This window comes from Erigeron canadensis, chromosome 1 (genome assembly GCF_010389155.1).
Source record: "Erigeron canadensis isolate Cc75 chromosome 1, C_canadensis_v1, whole genome shotgun sequence".
NCBI classification, from domain to species: Eukaryota; Viridiplantae; Streptophyta; class Magnoliopsida; order Asterales; family Asteraceae; genus Erigeron; species Erigeron canadensis.
In genome coordinates, this window is record NC_057761.1 from 57750563 (window position 1) to 57770143 (window position 19581).

At 30.8% G+C, this 19581-nt stretch overlaps 2 protein-coding genes across 2 annotated transcripts; one reads left to right on the top strand and one right to left on the bottom strand.

Moving 5' to 3' along the window:
• Positions 1-14443: 14443 nt before the first annotated feature.
• On the top strand, positions 14444-15557 carry LOC122595976 (NAC transcription factor 29-like). The gene is given in 3 exon segments (XM_043768469.1): positions 14444-14683; positions 14685-14972; positions 15087-15557. Coding segments are annotated over 3 exon segments (999 nt in total).
• Positions 15558-15829: 272 nt separating this feature from the next.
• Positions 15830-19013, bottom strand: LOC122611366 (probable ubiquitin-conjugating enzyme E2 C). The gene is made up of 6 exons (XM_043784392.1): positions 18713-19013; positions 18583-18610; positions 17081-17308; positions 16767-16830; positions 16618-16677; positions 15830-16105 (listed from the first exon to the last, which is right to left on the bottom strand). The coding sequence occupies exons 1-6, from the start codon at positions 18847-18849 to the stop codon at positions 16050-16052; spliced, it is 573 nt and encodes a 190-aa protein (XP_043640327.1). The 5' UTR covers positions 18850-19013; the 3' UTR covers positions 15830-16049.
• Between the last annotated feature and the right edge of the window lie 568 nt (positions 19014-19581).

Consider the following 19581-nt stretch of genomic DNA (forward strand, 5'->3'; position numbering starts at 1 on the left):
AATAATAATAATAATTCAGAGATGAAGATGACAAGAAAAAAAAAACAGGTTGTGATTAAATTTATTTAATTAAAAAGATGGAGGATTGATTGTTATCAAGTTTAGAGGTTTTAATTTTGTTGATAAAATTTGAACATATGTTGTTTGAGTTTTGTTTGAATCTTGAAAATTAAGATGAGGAAAACACAAGACATCACATGATATGTTTAATTATTAGTGTATGTGATATGATGATGGATGGAAGAATTGAAATGGAATATCTTTTAGAGAGAGAGAGAGAAAACTGGGTTTATCTTACACGAGTTGTGTTGAAAGTCGGTCAGCCATAGACTCAACTTGGACCATATCTTTCTCCATCACTCACTCACTGGCATCATCATATATATATATATATATATATATTTCCTATTAACAACACTATTATTATTTATATATTTTCACTTGTTATTTATTACCTCCTCCCGTCTCAAGTTCAAACATTTTACGTTTTCTTATTAATAAAACTTGTATAAATATTCTTATTCTTTTCTTAATTATTCCTAACCAAAACTTCCTAGTTAGCTTAAATGGTTGAGCACCTACCTTACAAGCAAGAGGTATTGGGTTCAAGACTTGATAAGTACATATGAAGTCTTTCTATGAAGATTTGGCTTGGGTATACCCAGGTTTAAGTCTGAAGAGGCAGGGTTTACCCCTATTGATCGTCGTGCCTTCGGGCGAATTAGTAGGGGGTTTTGCCCAAATCGGGTATTTGAAATAGGCATTTCTACTTTGAGAGAGCTCTCTAGCGCGGATCCGGTTAAGACAACATATATTAAACCTTCTGCTGTTAAATCACGATACAAAGTTCTCAAACGAAATTCAACTTTAAAAAAAAAACAGAACTTTTCTCTGATTTTGAAGCAAGTTAATTAGAGCTAGTGGGTCAAATTCACCATTCAAAATAAAAGAATTATACTTTGAAATTAATTGTTCATTCATAATAATAACAGTATTATATTATATTATATTATTATGTGTAATACATATGATTTTAAATACTTGATGAATAATATACTTACCTTATATAACACATATTGATTTCTAATTTATGAAATAAAAAAAAGTTAAAACTGGCTAATAAATTGTTAGCGAGACAACCTTTTTATGATATATAAAATAATTACGTATGTAATCGGGCATACTATAAAATAATGTAATTTGTAGGAATTATATATATATATATATATATATAGGGTAGGGTAGGGTTAGGTTAATGTGAGAACCACAAATATGGAAAAAACCGTGAGAACCACAAGTTTTCTTCCCTCTTTCTTCTTTTTTGTGTGGTTTTTTATTTTTTTTTTTAATTTTAATTTTTCATTTTTGAAACTTTTTTTTGTTTTTTATTTTCTTTTAACAAAAACCCTTTCCAAAAAAAAAAAGTTAAAAAAAAATTTTTTTTTGTAAAAAATCATATGGGTTACTTGTTAAGAAAACGTATGGATACGGTACAAGCGTTGCCCTACATCCGTTCTAAAGGGATTATCACCGGACGCATATGGGAATTGTATGAATTTGATAGGCGGCGATCTAAGAGATAGTGACGGTTATTACTGTACGGGCGTAGCCGTTAATTCTAAGAGAAAACCCTTAGAGATGATTTTTCAATAGTTTTCACGGTTCTCGCCATATATGTTGGTTTTCACTTGATCTCTTCACCATATATTTTGAAGAGAGAGTCAATTAAAGTACAACATTTATTCTTAAAATACAAACAAAATACAAATATTTAAAAAAATTCACTTTAACATATTATGACGCAATAAAAATGACATAGTTTATAAATGATTATCATAAGTTTTTACTTTTTAAACTAAAGGTTCATCCTTGAATTTTTTTGTCTAATATATAATTATTTATCAATGTTAATGACAATTTATAAAGCTTTCATGAGCAACACCCTTAACTAGACCAAATATTTGAATGCAATTTTCTCAAACTTTCTATCACTAGCTTGACTCAAAATATCTGAATATCAGTCAATTGTGAATACGCTTTTAACTTTTTAAATAAATTTTATGGTAGCTAGCTACAACTCAAAATGGTATTAAGATATCTAAACGCTGATAAAAATAAATAAAAAAAAAAATTATGATTCAAATTTTTTTTTATCATGACTTTTGATTTAATTCCAATAATATAAGATCTTTTAACTTACTTCTCAAGCTGTTCCAACGAGATCCTAATCCCTTTGTGTAGATGTCATTTTCATAATTTTAGTTTTTTTTACTATTTTCTCTAAATAATAATGACAACTTGTGGTATCCCTCTTTGAATTTATATTAAGAGTTTTAATTTTATGTATTTTAACTTTTTTCATATCAGACTATTTATTTGAATTATTTGTATAATGATTCTAAATTAGTTTTATTATATTATCACATGTTATTAAATATAGGATTTAGATAACACATGCAAATTTCTCATTATTAATTTATATTTGAAGTATTAAAAATGGTTTACATAATTGTATTAAACTAAAAGAAAAAAATATACATGTCATATGAAGAGATTTAATTTACTAATACAAAAATTAAGATAATTAAACTAACTTGGTGTCAAAGGTATATGTCTCAGTAGAGTTTATATATACGTATTTAAATTTATCAATATATCTTCATATTCATAATCTGGAAAAAGTAAAATACTTTAATTTTGAAAATATAATTATATATCAAAGGATCGAAATATCATACGGAGTAGTAAAAAGTGAGATAGCTTTATAGGTGAAACATGATTTGGTTATAATTAGTAGCGATTTTGTAGGGAAAAAGGCGAGGACGATAGCCGTCCGTGACACCTCAACGCTTGAAAAATATGGAAAATTGCTTCGGATTTGACATGCTGATGTGTCATTTTGGGACCCATAAAACTAATCATGTGTTATTGGATTAAAAGTCAAATAATTAATATGTTCTCGATCTACGTATAATTGTGATAAACAAATTAATGTATATATGTATTCCTTAATTAATCCTTAATAATAATATAATAACAATGCTAGTATGCTACTACTACTAATAATAATGCTCTAGTTGGTCGTCATTCGCTTTCGGTTTCTTTCATGGAAGCCAATATATCACATGGTGTGAAGAACTGCGCTCAATATGAAAATGACCATATATAGCGATTTTCCTATCTAATACTCCCTCCATTATGATTGTTACAGTAAACAAAAAGCACAAAAAGTTATATTGTAATTGTATTTAAGGCATGTTCTCGAACTTGAAAAGTTAAACTGATAGCAAAAATATCTGTACATTAGTTTTTTTAGTTGTTATCCCAAATATATTTTGTGATATTTCACTATACAATATCTTAAAAACATTTTTTTGATGATGCATGATTAAATGATATACAAATTATTACATTAGTAGAAACTAATTGAGGAGATAATAACAAGCAGGTGAATAGTTAATTTAATTTTGTTAATGTATAGTAGCATTGAGACAAATAAATATTAGACATGAATGTATTCAAAATCATTTTTAAAACAACATAGTCTTTACTTGGAAATATCCACTTAGATTCGAATTTAACTTTTCACATTTGAAAGTGGTTTATTTGAAGGGTGTGTGTGGTGGGGGTTGGGGGTTAGAACTTAAAAGTGGTGAATTCTCCTAAACATTTAGTTTAGTTTAGATTTAAGAGTATAATTGTTTATCTTTAAAAAAAAAATTACTTTTTCCAAGGTATTAGAGATAAGAGTTCCAAGTTTGCAACTAATTACGTATCTAAGAGATCAAAGGAGTTTTTTACTAAACTAGTATAATGGAAAATTTTATTTACCAAATTAGTATAGTTTTAAAAATATTTACTAAACTAGTATAATTTTCAAATCTATTTTGTGTTTTTTTTTCCAAACTAGTAAGTAGGTAAAATTATTTACCAAATTAGTAAAATTTCAAAAATTTTATGGTTATATCTAATTTAATATTATTATACTTATTAAGTTGAAAAATTAAAAGAAAGTATTACAAATCATGAATTTTTTTTCCATACAAATTTGTAACTATAAATGACGCAGGGTCTAATAAACTAGTCGGGATGTCGTTTTTTAATTGAACATATTCGTAATAACAAATACACTAAAAACCAACTGTTAATTTGATGTAAGTGTTTCATCTATACATAAAAATATACTTAATAGTGATTATTAACCTCAAAATGTGATAAATAATAGTTAGTATATAATGAGATATTAATTTTTAAAAAAAAGTTGTATATATAAGATTGAAACGATTTGTTCAGTTTGATTGTAATTTGATGAACTTAACCATCCAAAAGTTAAACTAAAAAAAAAAAAAAAATGACCCTCTAGCTTTCTGTATGTTAAGTTAAGCAAAATCATATATTGTTCCTACAAAAATAAGATACATGTGCATAAAATAAAAAAATAGGATTACATGAAAGTAAAAGCGATAATCTTTTAATCAGTGATTAAGGATCTTTTACTTATTTTTAGATATAAGATAAAATTAAGTTCAACCCATAATGGTAAATATTTTTAAAACTATACTATTTTGGTAAATAATTTTACCCATTATACTAATTTGGAAAAAAACTCGAGATCAAAGTAAGAAAATTGACGAATTAATAATCTGATCCAACCAAGTAATTAAGCATTACTTCCTCCGTTTTATATTAAATATAATGTCATATTTTGATTTTTGTTTACGCCTTTGACCGTAAATCTCTTTGTCAGTGTCATATTAACTTTGATATAATTATGAACGAATTGACTTTTGAATATATTTTTTCATTAATATGATCATCATCAACAATTATATAATACAAATAAATGTCTTCACGGTTAAAATTAGGTTATTTTCAAAATTAAAATAGATTTAATTTGAGACTGGGTGAATACAAATTTACAACATTCAATTAGTAATCCAATGGTAAGAAAAAAGAATGTCATCAAAATTATTATACACAATATTGTTTTTTTTTTAAATTGGTTTCTTGTAACAAAAGGTTGGGAGAATGCCTGGTTCTTATTATTCAAGATGAACCAAATGGGTAGCTTTTGAATCGATGACCGCATCAAATTATGCATTTGGAATATTTGTTGTTGAAGCACGTACGTACATACGTGTTGTCAACACATCCAACCAGGTTGTGCAAAGCTGAAGTTTGAATCAAAGGTGCCCATTCCATGTTAGTCATCAATTGCGGGTAGAGATCCCTTAAGTTGTTTCTAACTTGAGGGATCAAATTAGAACAATCTTAACCCTAACTTGATTAATTAAGTTGGAAAACTTGAGAAAATCCACGTCCATCAATTGCAAATACAATTGAAAGCCTACAACCTCAGTGCAACTCTTGAAGAGGTGGGAATAACATATAATCCTCTTTTGACAAACTATACATTGATTTTATTTTCTCAAACGGTCTGTCGGTATTCGACACCATGGGTCTCCTCATTATATAATTCTGAAACCGTACACGTATATTAGATTATGTGATATAGACCATAAATCGTTACAGATGATTTATAAGGAAAAAAACCCACATACTTATCTTTCAAAAGGTTGATACCAAGCCCTATAGGAAAATTAAAAATGTACCTACCAGTTAAGCTGACTTCATTTTCTAAGTAAACATTAATTTAGAGAAGTCTATAGTCAGTGGAAGCTAATTTCATGTTTGTACGTAGTGAATTTTGTAAGCCAACTAGTCCATAACTAATAACACATGAAATTATTAGTAAGGTATTTAATTAGTGTCTCATTGACAAATTTTACAAACACATATTTAATATTTAAATGATTGATTATTGGTTTTAGTTTTGGTTAGAAGAAGATTAGAAGAAAGAAATATTTGCTATCTAGACTAGATCGTGTCAATGACTTCTAGCCCGTTTGGATTGGTTTAGGTAAGGTATATTGTAACACCCCAATATTTTAAAGTAAAAGAAAATTAACCCTTTTCATAGTTTTGGCATTAAATTAATTTCCTAGTATTTTATTTTGAGATAAGGGATTAATTTAGTTGGAACTTTAGTGACTAATGGGTATTAAACCCATTAAAATTGAAATGGGACGTGGCCTTCAGGGAAGAAAAGCCAGCCACTTAGTCTTATGACTCATGTTTTTCCCACTCATTCTTTCAACCTACTTCTCACTAATTCATCTCTCAATCCATCAAAATTCATGCAATTAAGGTTTCAAAACTTAAATTAAAGAATTTCAATCCTGGAACAATAACAACAATCACCACCAATTGAATAAGAAATTGAAAATTTGAGGGTTGTATGGAAGGGTGGTGGCTGAAATTTTAAGAAGAAAATGGGGGAAGAATGGTGATTGAAAGCCCTAACTCTTGTCTCTCATTCTTGAGGTATTAATTTTCTATAACCCTAGTTCTATTTTGTTATTGAAAATTAGGGTTCTTGATTCTAGAATTTGGGAATTTTTGTTATTGATATGTTCAAGTAGAACCCTGACTAAATTTGATTGATAAATGGATATTTTGATTGAAAGAGATGTTGTTAATGAAAATCCCCCTTGGTAAGAATCTTATATCTTGTGGTGTTTGGCTAGAAATTATGAAATAAAGCTCTTTTATGAGAATTTGAATTGATGGAAAAATGTTGAGTGGCCAAACACCATAGTGTTAGAATCGATGCATGCAAATAGTTTCATGTAAGGCAATTGAGTCATGGAACTCATAGATGGTATGTGTTTATTCTTGTATAGGTATTGAAGATTGAATTGTTGAATTTGTAGCCTTATTGTGTCAAGTAGCCAAGTTTGAGGTGAGTGTATATGCATGTAATCATGTTCTTGTTATTTGAGGTCATAGGTGGGTAAATTCCTATGACCATTTGTTTGATTGATTGTGCGAACTAGTAGGTGGGTAAATTCCTACTAGTCATATTGTATGTAAGAGCTAGTAGGTGGGTAAATTCCTACTAGCCAAATTATCCATGGCCATATTGAAAAATGAATGTATGTTGTTTGAATTGTATGAAAAGGCTAGCTTGCTAGGCTTATATGGTGCTTGATGCACAAAGTTGGAATGACATGATTATGATTGTATGTGTATGCATTCACTAAGCGTAACTTATATTTTAGTGTTTAACTCTCTTATAGGAGTTGGTAGTAGCAAGAGCAAGGACGTTGTAGAGTGAAGTTCAAGTGAAGTCTTTTGCCATCTCAAAGGTTGGCATTTTGGGTAATTTGGGTAGAACATCCCTTTGGTACCTTTTGGCTCTTGATACATGTTATTTTTGGTTAAACATGTCTATTTTGGTTTAAAACTTGTGATAAGGTCAAGTTTTTAGCTATTTGGATTCTATATGGTATTGTAAGCATCTAGTAGGTCAATGACTCGGGTAAGCGACCCGTTTCGTTGTACATTGATTTTTTGGTCGAACAATGGTTGTAATTATCATATATCATGTCAAATACTTGTTTGAAATCTGAAATGTAGTGTTATGAAGTTTAGAATTGTGTTTGGAAAGATTACAAGTTGAGTCAAGTGTCAAATTGGGTCTTTTTGTTTTTCAGCCCTAATATGTGACACGTACAGAAAATGTATGTGACACATTTTAGGTTCTGTTCGGATTTGGGTCATTTGTGTGGCACATTCACTATGGATGTGGCACATGGAAAACTAAAAGTCAGGATATGTGGCACATGAAATTTGACATGTGGCACATATTTGCTTCTGTTTTGGTTTTAACTCAAAAATGTGACACATATATATAAGCATGTGACACACCTGGGTAAAAAAAAAAAAAACTTATAACTTTTATATTATCATACACGGAGTTTGGTCGTTACATATATTTTATGTGATGAGAGTTTTTTAAGTTTTAAACTTGAGCATTGACGAGTAATATATTTGTAGTAAAAAGAGTAGATTGGCGTTCAGCCATTCCAAAAAAGAAAATGGAGAATATATAGATCGTGTTCTTATTTGTAAAATCCGAACTCAAGTTTTTATAAAAAAAAACTGTAGAAGAAATTAAACCAAAGTATATGAATGAATGAATAGTATATGAAGTATTGAAATTATATTGCCGTTATTACGACTTACGATTGTGTAATAGAATGTTAGGGACAAGGTACCTAATTTATACTAATAATAAAAAGGGTGTAATCGTTTGGTTAAACCACTTCTTGGACTGAAGCTTTTAGAGGTATGTTACCAACCCCACATATACCAATGAAATCAAGATTCTCTTCCTCAGACAACAATTCTCTAGAGGACTGGATCAATAAAAAACTGTTGGGTCATTGTCCTTAGTACAATTTTTTTTTTAATTATCAACTTTTTAGTCATTTATAATTATTTATTTATTTGGAATATTACAAAAAATAATGTAAATATATTACAGTACGTATTATTATTATTATTATTATTATTATTATTATTATTATTATTATTATTATTATTATAATATGTGTTAATCTTATCACGTAGAAGTTTGTCAGATTGTGTATTCTAACTTTTAGATATTTAAACTTTCTAATCTAATCTAAATAGTCAATATATTACGGAGTAATTAAAAATTCTTATCATCCTTACATACTCTTATTAAATACATTTCTTTCTCGCTCTTTTTTTCTTTTCTGCAATGATACATGTCTATTTTTTTTGGTATTTACTTGGTTGAAATATTGTTTCTTTTTACTGTATTGGTCAAGAAAAAAAAAAGAACTTGTTTCTGCCATGAGGATGATCAGTCCTTCTCCTATGATGTAATTAGCTTTCTATTTCTACGGCATCTTATCGAAGTTTTCTTCTTTTTTTTTTTTTATGAGAATTCCGATCCGTTGTTATAAGGTGGCCGGTGTGTGGTATTTGATAACCAAAAGCCACTTAAAAGGAATCTGTTCGAAAAACTAACACGAGAAACTAATTTGCCAGATAAGGAAGTTACGTTATTGTCATGAAATTACATTTATATCCAATATTATTCCGATGTATGAAAGACATGTAAAGGAGAATACAAGTTTTTTTGTTATTTGATATGTCATATATGACCGCCAGATGCTAATAATTGTTCCTTCAGATATATATCCACGCATTTTATAGAGTTTACAGAATATGTTAATGTATAATCAAACTGATCGAGTTAATGTATGACGAACAATGCAAAAGCTTAAGTCTTTAATTATATGACAAGGTTAATTACACCAAATGGATTATGTGATCAAGTTACCCTATATCTACCAATAAACTAAAACATGATTGACATGTTCTTGAAACAACATATGATATAATATTTAATCGATACATGTCTTTTTAATTTATTTATTTTGGTAATTTGGTTTTTTTAGTTGTATATAAATTTAATTTCCTTATCAGACTTAAAATTAAAATCTAACTCTTGACTTATTAATACAAAAGACATTATAACCTTATTTGATTGATGTTTTTCCATTAATAAATTATCTCTTTTTATTCTCAATTTTTCAACTCCCACTACTTTTATTAATTTTAATAAGTTGTTAACATGAAAACTTCAAAAATTTGAGTTTATGATCCGAAATCACAAGGCTATTTGTCATCATCCACTATGTTTACAAGTTCTGATCTTGATATGGTTCTAAAAATTTAAGATAAATCCAAAATTTTAACTAAACATATATTATATTTATCATTACTCGTTATTATAATCTAGCTTCGATCATTGATTTACTTTAACCAAAATTTATTTTATACTCAAGAATCATGTATGAGGTATATTCAAATTTCTCTATGATACAATCTATATAGCTACCGTACATCGTACATGTATTAAGACTAGTAATAAGAATATATATAACTCCAAAGAAACCATCATCATTATCATAATTGTCAAACTCGTATGAGTCACGAATGAAGTGAAAACAAAACGACTCAGTGGATGACTCGTGTTTTGTGGTGAGAGTCGGTCCAAGTCATGAAGAGTCACGAGTCACAATTCTATTTATTTTTAATTATTTTTTAAGCATAACTCTTTTAATGTTTTTAAATTTGATTTTATTTTAATATTATTTTCAATTTTATCTTAATATATCAATACAATATATTCTATATTTCTTAATAAATGCTTATATATATTTATAAATTTATATTTAACAAATATCTTGACTTTTACGATTCGAGTCACAGGTAAAAAAATCAAAGTTCAAGTCGAGTTGAAAATAAATAGTTTGATAACTATATATGGTCATTATGCCTTTAATTTTGTATATGAAGTTCTTATTATTCAGGTTAACTCGAAAAGATGAAACTTTTATGACCCCAAATGTATACGACCTAGTCAGGATATTCTCCAGAACGTTTCCACATCTTTCGTTGACCAAGAAATCATAGTTTTGACTTTTGATGAAAATATGAAAACATAAATAAGTCGATCAAAATTAATAGATAGAAATATAAAATGATAGATCATAAATGGACAGAATGTAATACGTCGTCCAGTATAAATAAGGACAGACCAAATGGCCCAACTTATGCATTGGGCTTGACATCACATGCATCATAATTCATACATCATACATCTATATTGTGTAGTACTTGTACTTCACTACCACTGTATTATATTTCCATCTTAATTCTTCATCATCAAGCTTGTTAAAATGTCAAATCTTGTTCTCTTTATACTTCAGACACTTGACAATGAAAAGATTATTTCTGATCATACACGCAAGGGCATTAAGAGATACTTTGTCAAACTTATCATTGATTAATAAGTTCTTGGTTTTCCAGCAAACTCAACAACGTACATGTCTAAATTAAGTTTACAAACGACTAGTTTTACAAAGTTTTTTTCATCGATAAGGATTAACCCCCGGATAGTTTCCAAATGCTCAATATTTGAAACCATGTTACACGTTATTAGACATATTTTAGTTTCCTTATATTATTTTCCAAGTATAGGTTTAGGCTACTCTATAAATATAGTTTTTTGTACCTCTATCAATTAACAATCAAATACAATAACCTTCAAGGTTTTATATGGTATCAGAGCCATAAATCCGGACACAACATCCATCCATAAATTCCGACCAAAAAAAAGAAGAGAAAAACCCTAAATCTGTTCGACTACGATTACCCCTTAATATCGTCGAACTAAACACCACCTCCACCACCATTAGCTTCGGAACTCAATTCCGAAAAACCCCACCAAATTTCATCGTCCCCGGAGCTGTCACGCTCCCCCACGTGCCGGGTTTCCAGTTTGTCAGAAAATCTAAAATCCGGCAAATAATCCATTTTTCCAGCGCGTTAAGCTGCACGACCGCCACCACCGTGATCCTTATTAAATTCCGAACGAATCCCTATCTTCAATTTCAATTTCCGCCTCCATTCGCCGTCAGCGGCCACTCGCCGAAACCCTAATTTTGAAACAAAAATCAGAATAAAAGAGAAAACAAGGTTTATCTTGTTTCAATAAGCTACTGTTCCAAACCTATTTTTTATTTTCAGTTAGTTCCATCCGATCAATCAAATACACATATTAATTTGAAGAATATGCAGATGTATATGGACACCTTACAACAACTACAACAATTGGTTGCCAAACTTGGTTTACAAATAGGACCGACATCTACCCACTCACAGGGGTATTACACGAGTCACTCGAAAAACAATGAGAATTTTCACAGAAGATTTAACAACCGCTACCAAGAAGGTAATCGAAACTCAGTTATGTTTAGTTTTCGAAATAAAATTTATGGGACGTGTAACAACTGTGGAATTGTTCATATTCCATCACAATGCCCAAATCGTGACCCATCCACTTTTCGGACGAGACAACCACTTGTCAATTATGCCAACCATCATTCACAAGCATCTAATTCATGGCTTTGCGACACGGGATCAAACAACCACGTTGCAAAAGATTTATCACCTTTTGATATTACACAACCTTATTATGGTTGCGACAATCTACATGTTGGTGACGGTAAGGGCTTACCCATTTTGCATATTGGTTCATCTCGTTACTATTCACCTAGATTAACATATTTTTTTAGCAAATCCAGTTTTTCATGCACGTACAAAGCATGTTGAAGTAGATTTTCACTTTGTTCGAGAAAAAGTTGCAGAAAGAAAATTATCTATACAGTTCAGTTCCACATATGATCAGATTGCACATGTCTTCACGAAGCCACTTTCCGCTGCTCGATTCCTCAGCAGAAGATCCAAGCTAAAGGTCGCTCCCCGACCTTAGCTTGCGGGGGGATATTAGACATACTTTAGTTTCCTTATATTACTTTCCAAGTATAGGTTTAGGGAAGTGATATTCGTACCACCAGTTTTGATTACTGTACCACAATGTACAAATTATATAACTGACTGTACAAGTCAATAATGCACAATTGTGGTACATCAATCAAAATAAATGGTACAAATATCACTTCTCATAGGTTTAGGCCACTCTATAAATATAGCCTTTTGTAATCTCTATCAATTAACAATTAGATACAATAACCTTCAAGGTTTTATACACGTTAACACATTGGTTATGATGTTTAATAACCGGAGATTATCCTCTACACAAAAAGACCTTATTACAGTATTTTTATTTTTATTTGCTGCTTCTAAATACATGCATATACAATATGTGTACAGTGTACATGTGGATATGACATTTGCTTATTGAAGGCCGGCGATAATGGGCTTTCAGGAATCTATAGAACCTCTCACCGGCTCACCATATGCCATCAAACTATACCCTTTTAGTCTACCTATAACAATAATATTTTATAATTCAAATAATAACCGCTCGTGCTATCGATAAAGACAAACCAATGCATAATTTACGCTATCCTATGTGTCTAATGTACGTGATGCATTATAGTACGTAGGCTTGTTTGTTTTTTTAACCATTAAGTAACTGAATGAATAAGTAATGTTTGTATGGATTAAGTCAATACAATTGTTTTTTGTTTATTAAGTAAAAAAAAAACACTTTTGATAACCTAAATAGTAAGTACTATAGAATTAGAAAAGAGTTAACGCCCGATGACTTGCACGAACGTTTGAGACATTAACTTATACTATTATAACATATTATAAAGGGTTTAAGCTAGAGTACTGACTATCGTTTGCTAATTTTTAGTAGAGTTGTTTATCTACACGATCATAATATCCACGCGTTGCGACAAAATTTTGTTTTAGAAGTGAAAATTTGTTATAAGGGTAGATATGATAATTTAATGTTGTAGTGTGTGGATGACATTTTGGGAATCATAAATATGATGAAAGAGGTTTTTTGGAAAAAAAATAAATATATATATATATGTTTAATATAAATAAAAAAAATAAAAAATAAAAAACCAAAATGAGTAAGTAAAGTTTAAAAGAAAACTTAAAAGCACATCATCACCAAAAACGATAAGTTTTGAACCTTTTTTACCTACATTGAGACCAATCTAAAAATATATAACCAATCAATAGCATAAATCGATCTTATAAAAATTAGTAAACCTATTGGATGATATACGCGTACGTTTGTATTTGTATACATTAGCAATGATTTTAAATTCACCTGAATTTATGTCAAAAATTTACTTAGACTCACAAATAACTTGATTATAAACATGTATAACTATAGAAAGTCAAACATAAACTTCAGGACCAAAAAACAATCAAATGAAAACATGGGTGTCATCGAAGTTTTGTCAAACGTAAAAGACGATTATCGTTATCCTAATCCAGCTCTTTTTGTAGCTACGACAGTCTGGAAGAAGCTGTCACGGTAGAAGAGACATGGGTTGAGACAAAAACATATTCCTTATTATGGAACCAACTCCAATTGCTATAGTTTCAAGATTTATGCATAATTCTTGTTTCTGGTAAATTACTGGACACTTTACATGACTTTAAACTCATAACCTGTAGAATTTTTTAAAGAAATAGTCCAAAGCACATACACAAGTATTAGCAGATATTTTGAAACCATTTAATGTAAAAAAAAAAACAAAAAAAAACATCGGCAACAGATTCCTAGCTCTCAGGCTCTCCTATTATATGGTATAGTACATTAACGTATGTATGATTTATCATTATATGTATATTTGTATCGTGACCTGTAATTTTATGGTTAGCGTATGTACAGTGCAAATTATATAGCTATTTGAGAATGAAAAAAATAACATATCTAAAAGTTGAAATCAATATCTTTATAACTTTGTTACTAGAGTATCATATAACGTTAAACGACCTGACGGGTGTCCCTCCCTCCAAAACCTTGGGACGGGGTTCACAATGTGCCAACATAAATGATAACACCCGCATCTTTCATTAAAATTGAAATCTTCATTATATAATTTACGTATCGGAAAAAGACATTTCTTAGTTTTATACTTTGTTATTGTCTTATATTGCCTCTTGAACTTCACAACTCAATATAAACAGCATTTGTTCCATAATAATTCTCCTGTTCGATCGAACCATGGAGAGAGGAAAAGGCTTTCTTCACCTCCCACCCGGTTTTAGATTTCACCCCTCTGACGAAGAACTCATCGTTGACTACTTACTCAACAAAGTGAATCAACGTTCAGTTCCAGATTCAGTGATAGGTGAAATCGAGCTTTACAAGTTTAACCCTTGGGAACTACCCTGTAAGATTCTTGTGTTTCTATCATGTTATGGTTGTTTTTATAAGGACTGATACATTTGTTGTTTGATTGGCAGTGAAAGCATTCTTCGGGGAGGATGAATGGTACTTCTTCACCCCAAGAGATAGGAAATACCCAAATGGGTCAAGGCCTAAAAGATCTGCAGGCTCGGGTTTCTGGAAGGCTACAGGGAAAGATAAACCCATTTTTGCTTCTTCAGGCTTGAGAAAGATAGGAGTAAAAAAGGCGTTGGCGTTCTTTACTGGCAATCCAACAAAGAGCATCAAGACTAGCTGGACAATGAGCGAGTATCGTTTGCCAGAGTCATCCAGCCGGTCGTCCAGGCAAACTGGATCAATGAGAGTAATAAAATCCTTCCTGCTGATTAAATTTTTGGTTTTCCACTCATGCAGCGGTATTAATTACACACCAGTATATTTGCTTATATGTTTTTATGTTCTTTGATTTTACTGGCAGCTGGATGACTGGGTATTATGCCGTATTCGTCAAAAAGGCAACAATTCAAAGAAAAAAACAGAGGTAGAAGCAAACCCAAAGAATAAGTTGATGGATGGTCCATTTTCGATCATAACACGGGAGCTCCCTTCATCGTACATGATCACAAACGCCAACTTGGACATAATCTCAGATCGTAGGTTCAACGAAATTCAATTGATGGCCTCAATTCTTGCAGGTCAAGAGCTTCCTCCAATGATTGGAACATGTTCTCCCAAACTCTTTCAAGGTGACGACAGTGGCCCATCCTCTGAAAACACAGATTTTTACAAGGAAACCGGACCATTTATGTTAACCGATGAAATTGTTAGTAATAAGGAAGTCTTTCCCAGGGATGCATTGACATACAATGATCCATATAATGTTTTTGACACGGATCATTTAGATGTTGTAATTGAAGTACTCAGGGATGGATCATTTAAGCAAGTTTGATTGGCTTGGAGGAACTTTAATATTGTGTACAACAATGTCTAAAAATCAACAATAAGTTGTACGTACAGGTTATCTCATGATGTACAAAAAGGTTGTGTTTGTCTTCTTTAATTCTGCAAATAAAACTCAGTCTTCTTATTCAATTCTTCTATACATCTTTACACAAAGATATGATTTTACATTACGTGCTGAAAGTAATTATGATATGCAAGGTTCTCCTAAAGTTGTGTAATTAAAAATTATTTTAGGAATGTCTATTGCTACCTGTCGAATCATTTGAATCTTAGACTATGAGTTATCGTCGCATTATTAGAGTGCATATGCAGGTTTACTCGAGTCCCTTTATAGGTCTTATTAGGGCAGCTAATCCCAACTATACAACAGAGAATCTGTGCATACAAATGAATGGATTTACTTACATTGTCCAATGTAAACCCACTGAGTTCACAAAATACTGTTCTTACTAAAAAAGCAGACTCATGATTTTGTATATCAGCTCTCAAATGTTTCTCCAGCAGCATATTCTTTGTGTACCATTCTTCTGTAATCTGACAAACAGAGTCGACAAAATGTATAAATAATAGAAAAGATGCAAGTAACGATGAATAATAATACTAATTTCCCATGAGAGCTAAAACAATTCCCATCTCTATTGCCGAATATACCATGAAATGTCTCATATGCTTCTTTAATTCCTATTTATCAGTTGATGTTTGATACTTGATCATTCCATGGCAGAATCCTTTTTGCCATTATTTACTACTTTAGAGTGTCAAAATTATCATTAGGGACACGGCATATCAGTTTTAATTATTATGTATTCTGGCTATATCAAATTCTAAAACTATCTGTTCTATTTAAAGAAGATGACAAAAACTATTAACAGTGACTTTTGAGAAACATAACAGAAATACCGTCAGATAATCAATCATTGTATAAGACAGAAAATAAGCTAATTAACAAGTTAACAGCATCAAAATATCATATTTTTGGATTTTCCTGAGATATATAACAATTTAAAAGCTTTTGATTTCAACAAAAGATAAAACTTATCATCTACCTTCTTGGTTGCTCCAAAGTGCAGCAGCAGAGCTGTTGAGAGGACTATCAATATTAGGTTCTGCATGAGAACAGATTATATTGAGCTAAAACAATAAGCACTGATATAAATATATGATAACACTAGTTAACGAAGGGTTTCACACATACCTCCTAATAAACTTTGAATCGACAAAAGAATGGTTCGACAATCATAAGCAGATGACCACTTGTCCTGCAAAAGGAACAGTAACAGATAATATTATGGACCTGAGAACATAATTAGCTAACTATGAAGGTTGAAATTAACGATGATCTCAAAATCAATCCTATAACTAAGCTAAAGTGCTTATTTTTCTGAGCATATATAAACTAAATATTAAACACATGATGTCAGTCATGGAGAACGACGAGTCACAGTTCACAATACATATATGCAGGAATATTATATTAAAATTTCCTATAAGAAAAACAATTTTATATACCTGAAGGATATCCAGGCAGATGTTACCGAACTGGTCAATATTAGGATGGAAGCACATCGTTTCAAACTTAACATGAGGGGGCTTGAAAGGATAGTCCAGAGGGAAACGTAAAGAGAGTTTATAAGACAAACCCTCATACATAGTTCCTTTGCCACCCTCAATTGTACCAATCCATGTAAATATGCTCTCACCTTCTGGAAATGCAGATACTCCTAGATCTCCACTCATCTACACAGATTAACAAACAAAATTGTTATTCACCAAAATAAGTGAATAATCATGTGGCCCACATTAACAGTAACAGACGTAATGTAAGTTAATAGAATGATTGCAATTAACAAAGAACAACACACAAAAAACAAAGATGTTCCTCGAAAAACTGGATTCGCAGATTTAAGTTAAATGCCAATTGCTGACATATTTTTCATACTAACACATAAACAACAAAAAACACAACACATAGTTTACTAATATACACAGGGTGTTAGGGTTGTGATCATTTGAAAGCTAAAAGTAGTGAGAAAACCAGAAAACTGGTCAAACACACTCTGATTTGAAACTTAACATAATATGTTTAAAGTTGCCCACCACCACCAGCACCATTTCCGGAAATTGTGATACGGTACGGGCAAAACCCTTAATCGAACAGCTGCGCCGTTCAAGGCCCTTCTCGGTAGCCTAAGGGGTTGGAAGCCGGACGCATATGGGAATGGTGTGGATTTGATGCGCGGCGATCCAAGAGATAGTGTGATGGTTTGATACGGTACGGGCGACCCTTACTGCCATGGCTCTGCCATGGTGTCGCCGGAGCAGGAGCATAGAGGAATGATGGTGGTGGTGGTGGGCAGCTATAAACACATTGTGTTAAGCTTCAAATCACAGTGTGTTTGGCCAGTTTTTTGGTTTTCACACAACTTTTAGTTTTCAAATGAACATTTCACAATATACACAACCAAAAATTGTCATGCTAACTATCAGTATTTCCAATTTATAACACAAAAAACATATTCATAAAAGACCTCAACAAGTACAGTTATATGTTTGTGATTTGTGAAGCACAAAATAAAAACGACTTGACTAAGATATCACTCTGTTGTAGATGATCATTTAAGTTATGTATGAAAAACGCATTCTCTCTTACACACACATTGGTAGATACGTATTTATATAATTGATAACTGATTATCAATGTCAAAAACATATGAGTTTTAAATCAAAAAATCGCCATACGGGTGGTTAAAACACAAAATTAATATAATTTTAATATCATTTGTAAACAGAGTGATATAAATAATAACATATATGATATACATATATAAATACAGAATACTGTGTGTGTACTAGAACTACAACTTCACTAATCATCCATTACTTTGATTAATATTAGATTTCCTTCACAATACATGCATGTGTAAATACCTAATTAACAGCAACTAAACCTAAACCTAATTAAACAATTAAAGGCTTTCTAGAAGAAGAAAAAATGCTATACTGTTACATACCATAAGTGCCATAAGTTCTTTCTGAAGCCTGCAAAAATTAATATAGTAATTAAACAATTGATTAATCAATTAAATAGAAATTTAGAGAAAAAATAGTTTTTGAAAAAAAGAGCAAATGAAAGATAAAGACCGTTGAGTGACGGAATTAGAATCGACGGGAAGCGGAGACGGCTTAGGCTGTTTAGACGGCGACGGAAGATGACGTTCTTCCGGTGCTGCGGCTGTTGCTGATATATTGTCCATGGGGGATTCATGGCGAACCTCCATGATTAATTGATGATTATGATTATTAGTATTAGTATTATACTTTTGATTAAATTACTTAATGATTACTTATAATGATTGAAATTAAATCTAATCTGATTAATATACACAGCTTGCAATGAGAAAGGGGAAGGAAAAGAAAAGGAGAGGGATATAGATATGAGTAAAAGGGATGACTATATTATTTTATTTTATTTATTACTCGTATATTTTATTTTATTTGATAAACACAGAATGAGACAGATTATATACAGACGAAAGCTTGATAACTAAAGCAGTGTTAATTAATTTATGTAATTTATTAAGGGTATGGTTCGAAAGAACCATATTTTTTTTTTTAAGTATTTTAATCTCCTAGAAAGGTATTCGTGCGTTGCAGCGACATCTTCTAAAAACAATTAAATAATATGTCGTCGGTTGAGTGAAGAGGTTGGACGGCTATGTGGAATGTGTTGTTGAAGACGGTAGATAATATTTGTGTTTTTTTGTAGTGTTTGTGAAATAACCCTAGGTTAAGAATGAGGGTATTTTGGGACATTCAATAAATTAATGGATAGTGATAATTGTTATAGTAATGACATATTTTGTAATTTAAAGGCTTAAAAGTTAAAAGAAAAAAAAATGGCTTTTGCATTATTACACATGATTCAAAAGAAAAAACTCATATATTTGTCGTTCTAAAAAGTCGAATCCAATACATATGAGAAAAATCAAAGATGTAAGTTTAGCTAGATT

Bases quoted from the DNA above. Each gene is read 5' to 3' on its own strand.
- LOC122611366 (XM_043784392.1), bottom strand. From the start codon at position 18,849: ATGGAGGTTCGCCATGAATCCCCCATGGACAATATATCAGCAACAGCC. The intron at 16,831-17,080 runs GTATATAAAATT...TTCCTTTTGCAG, and splicing joins TCTGCCTGGATATCCTTCAG to GACAAGTGGTCATCTGCTTA. The intron at 16,106-16,617 runs GTAGATGATAAG...TCTGTTTGTCAG, and splicing joins ACTTTGGAGCAACCAAGAAG to ATTACAGAAGAATGGTACAC.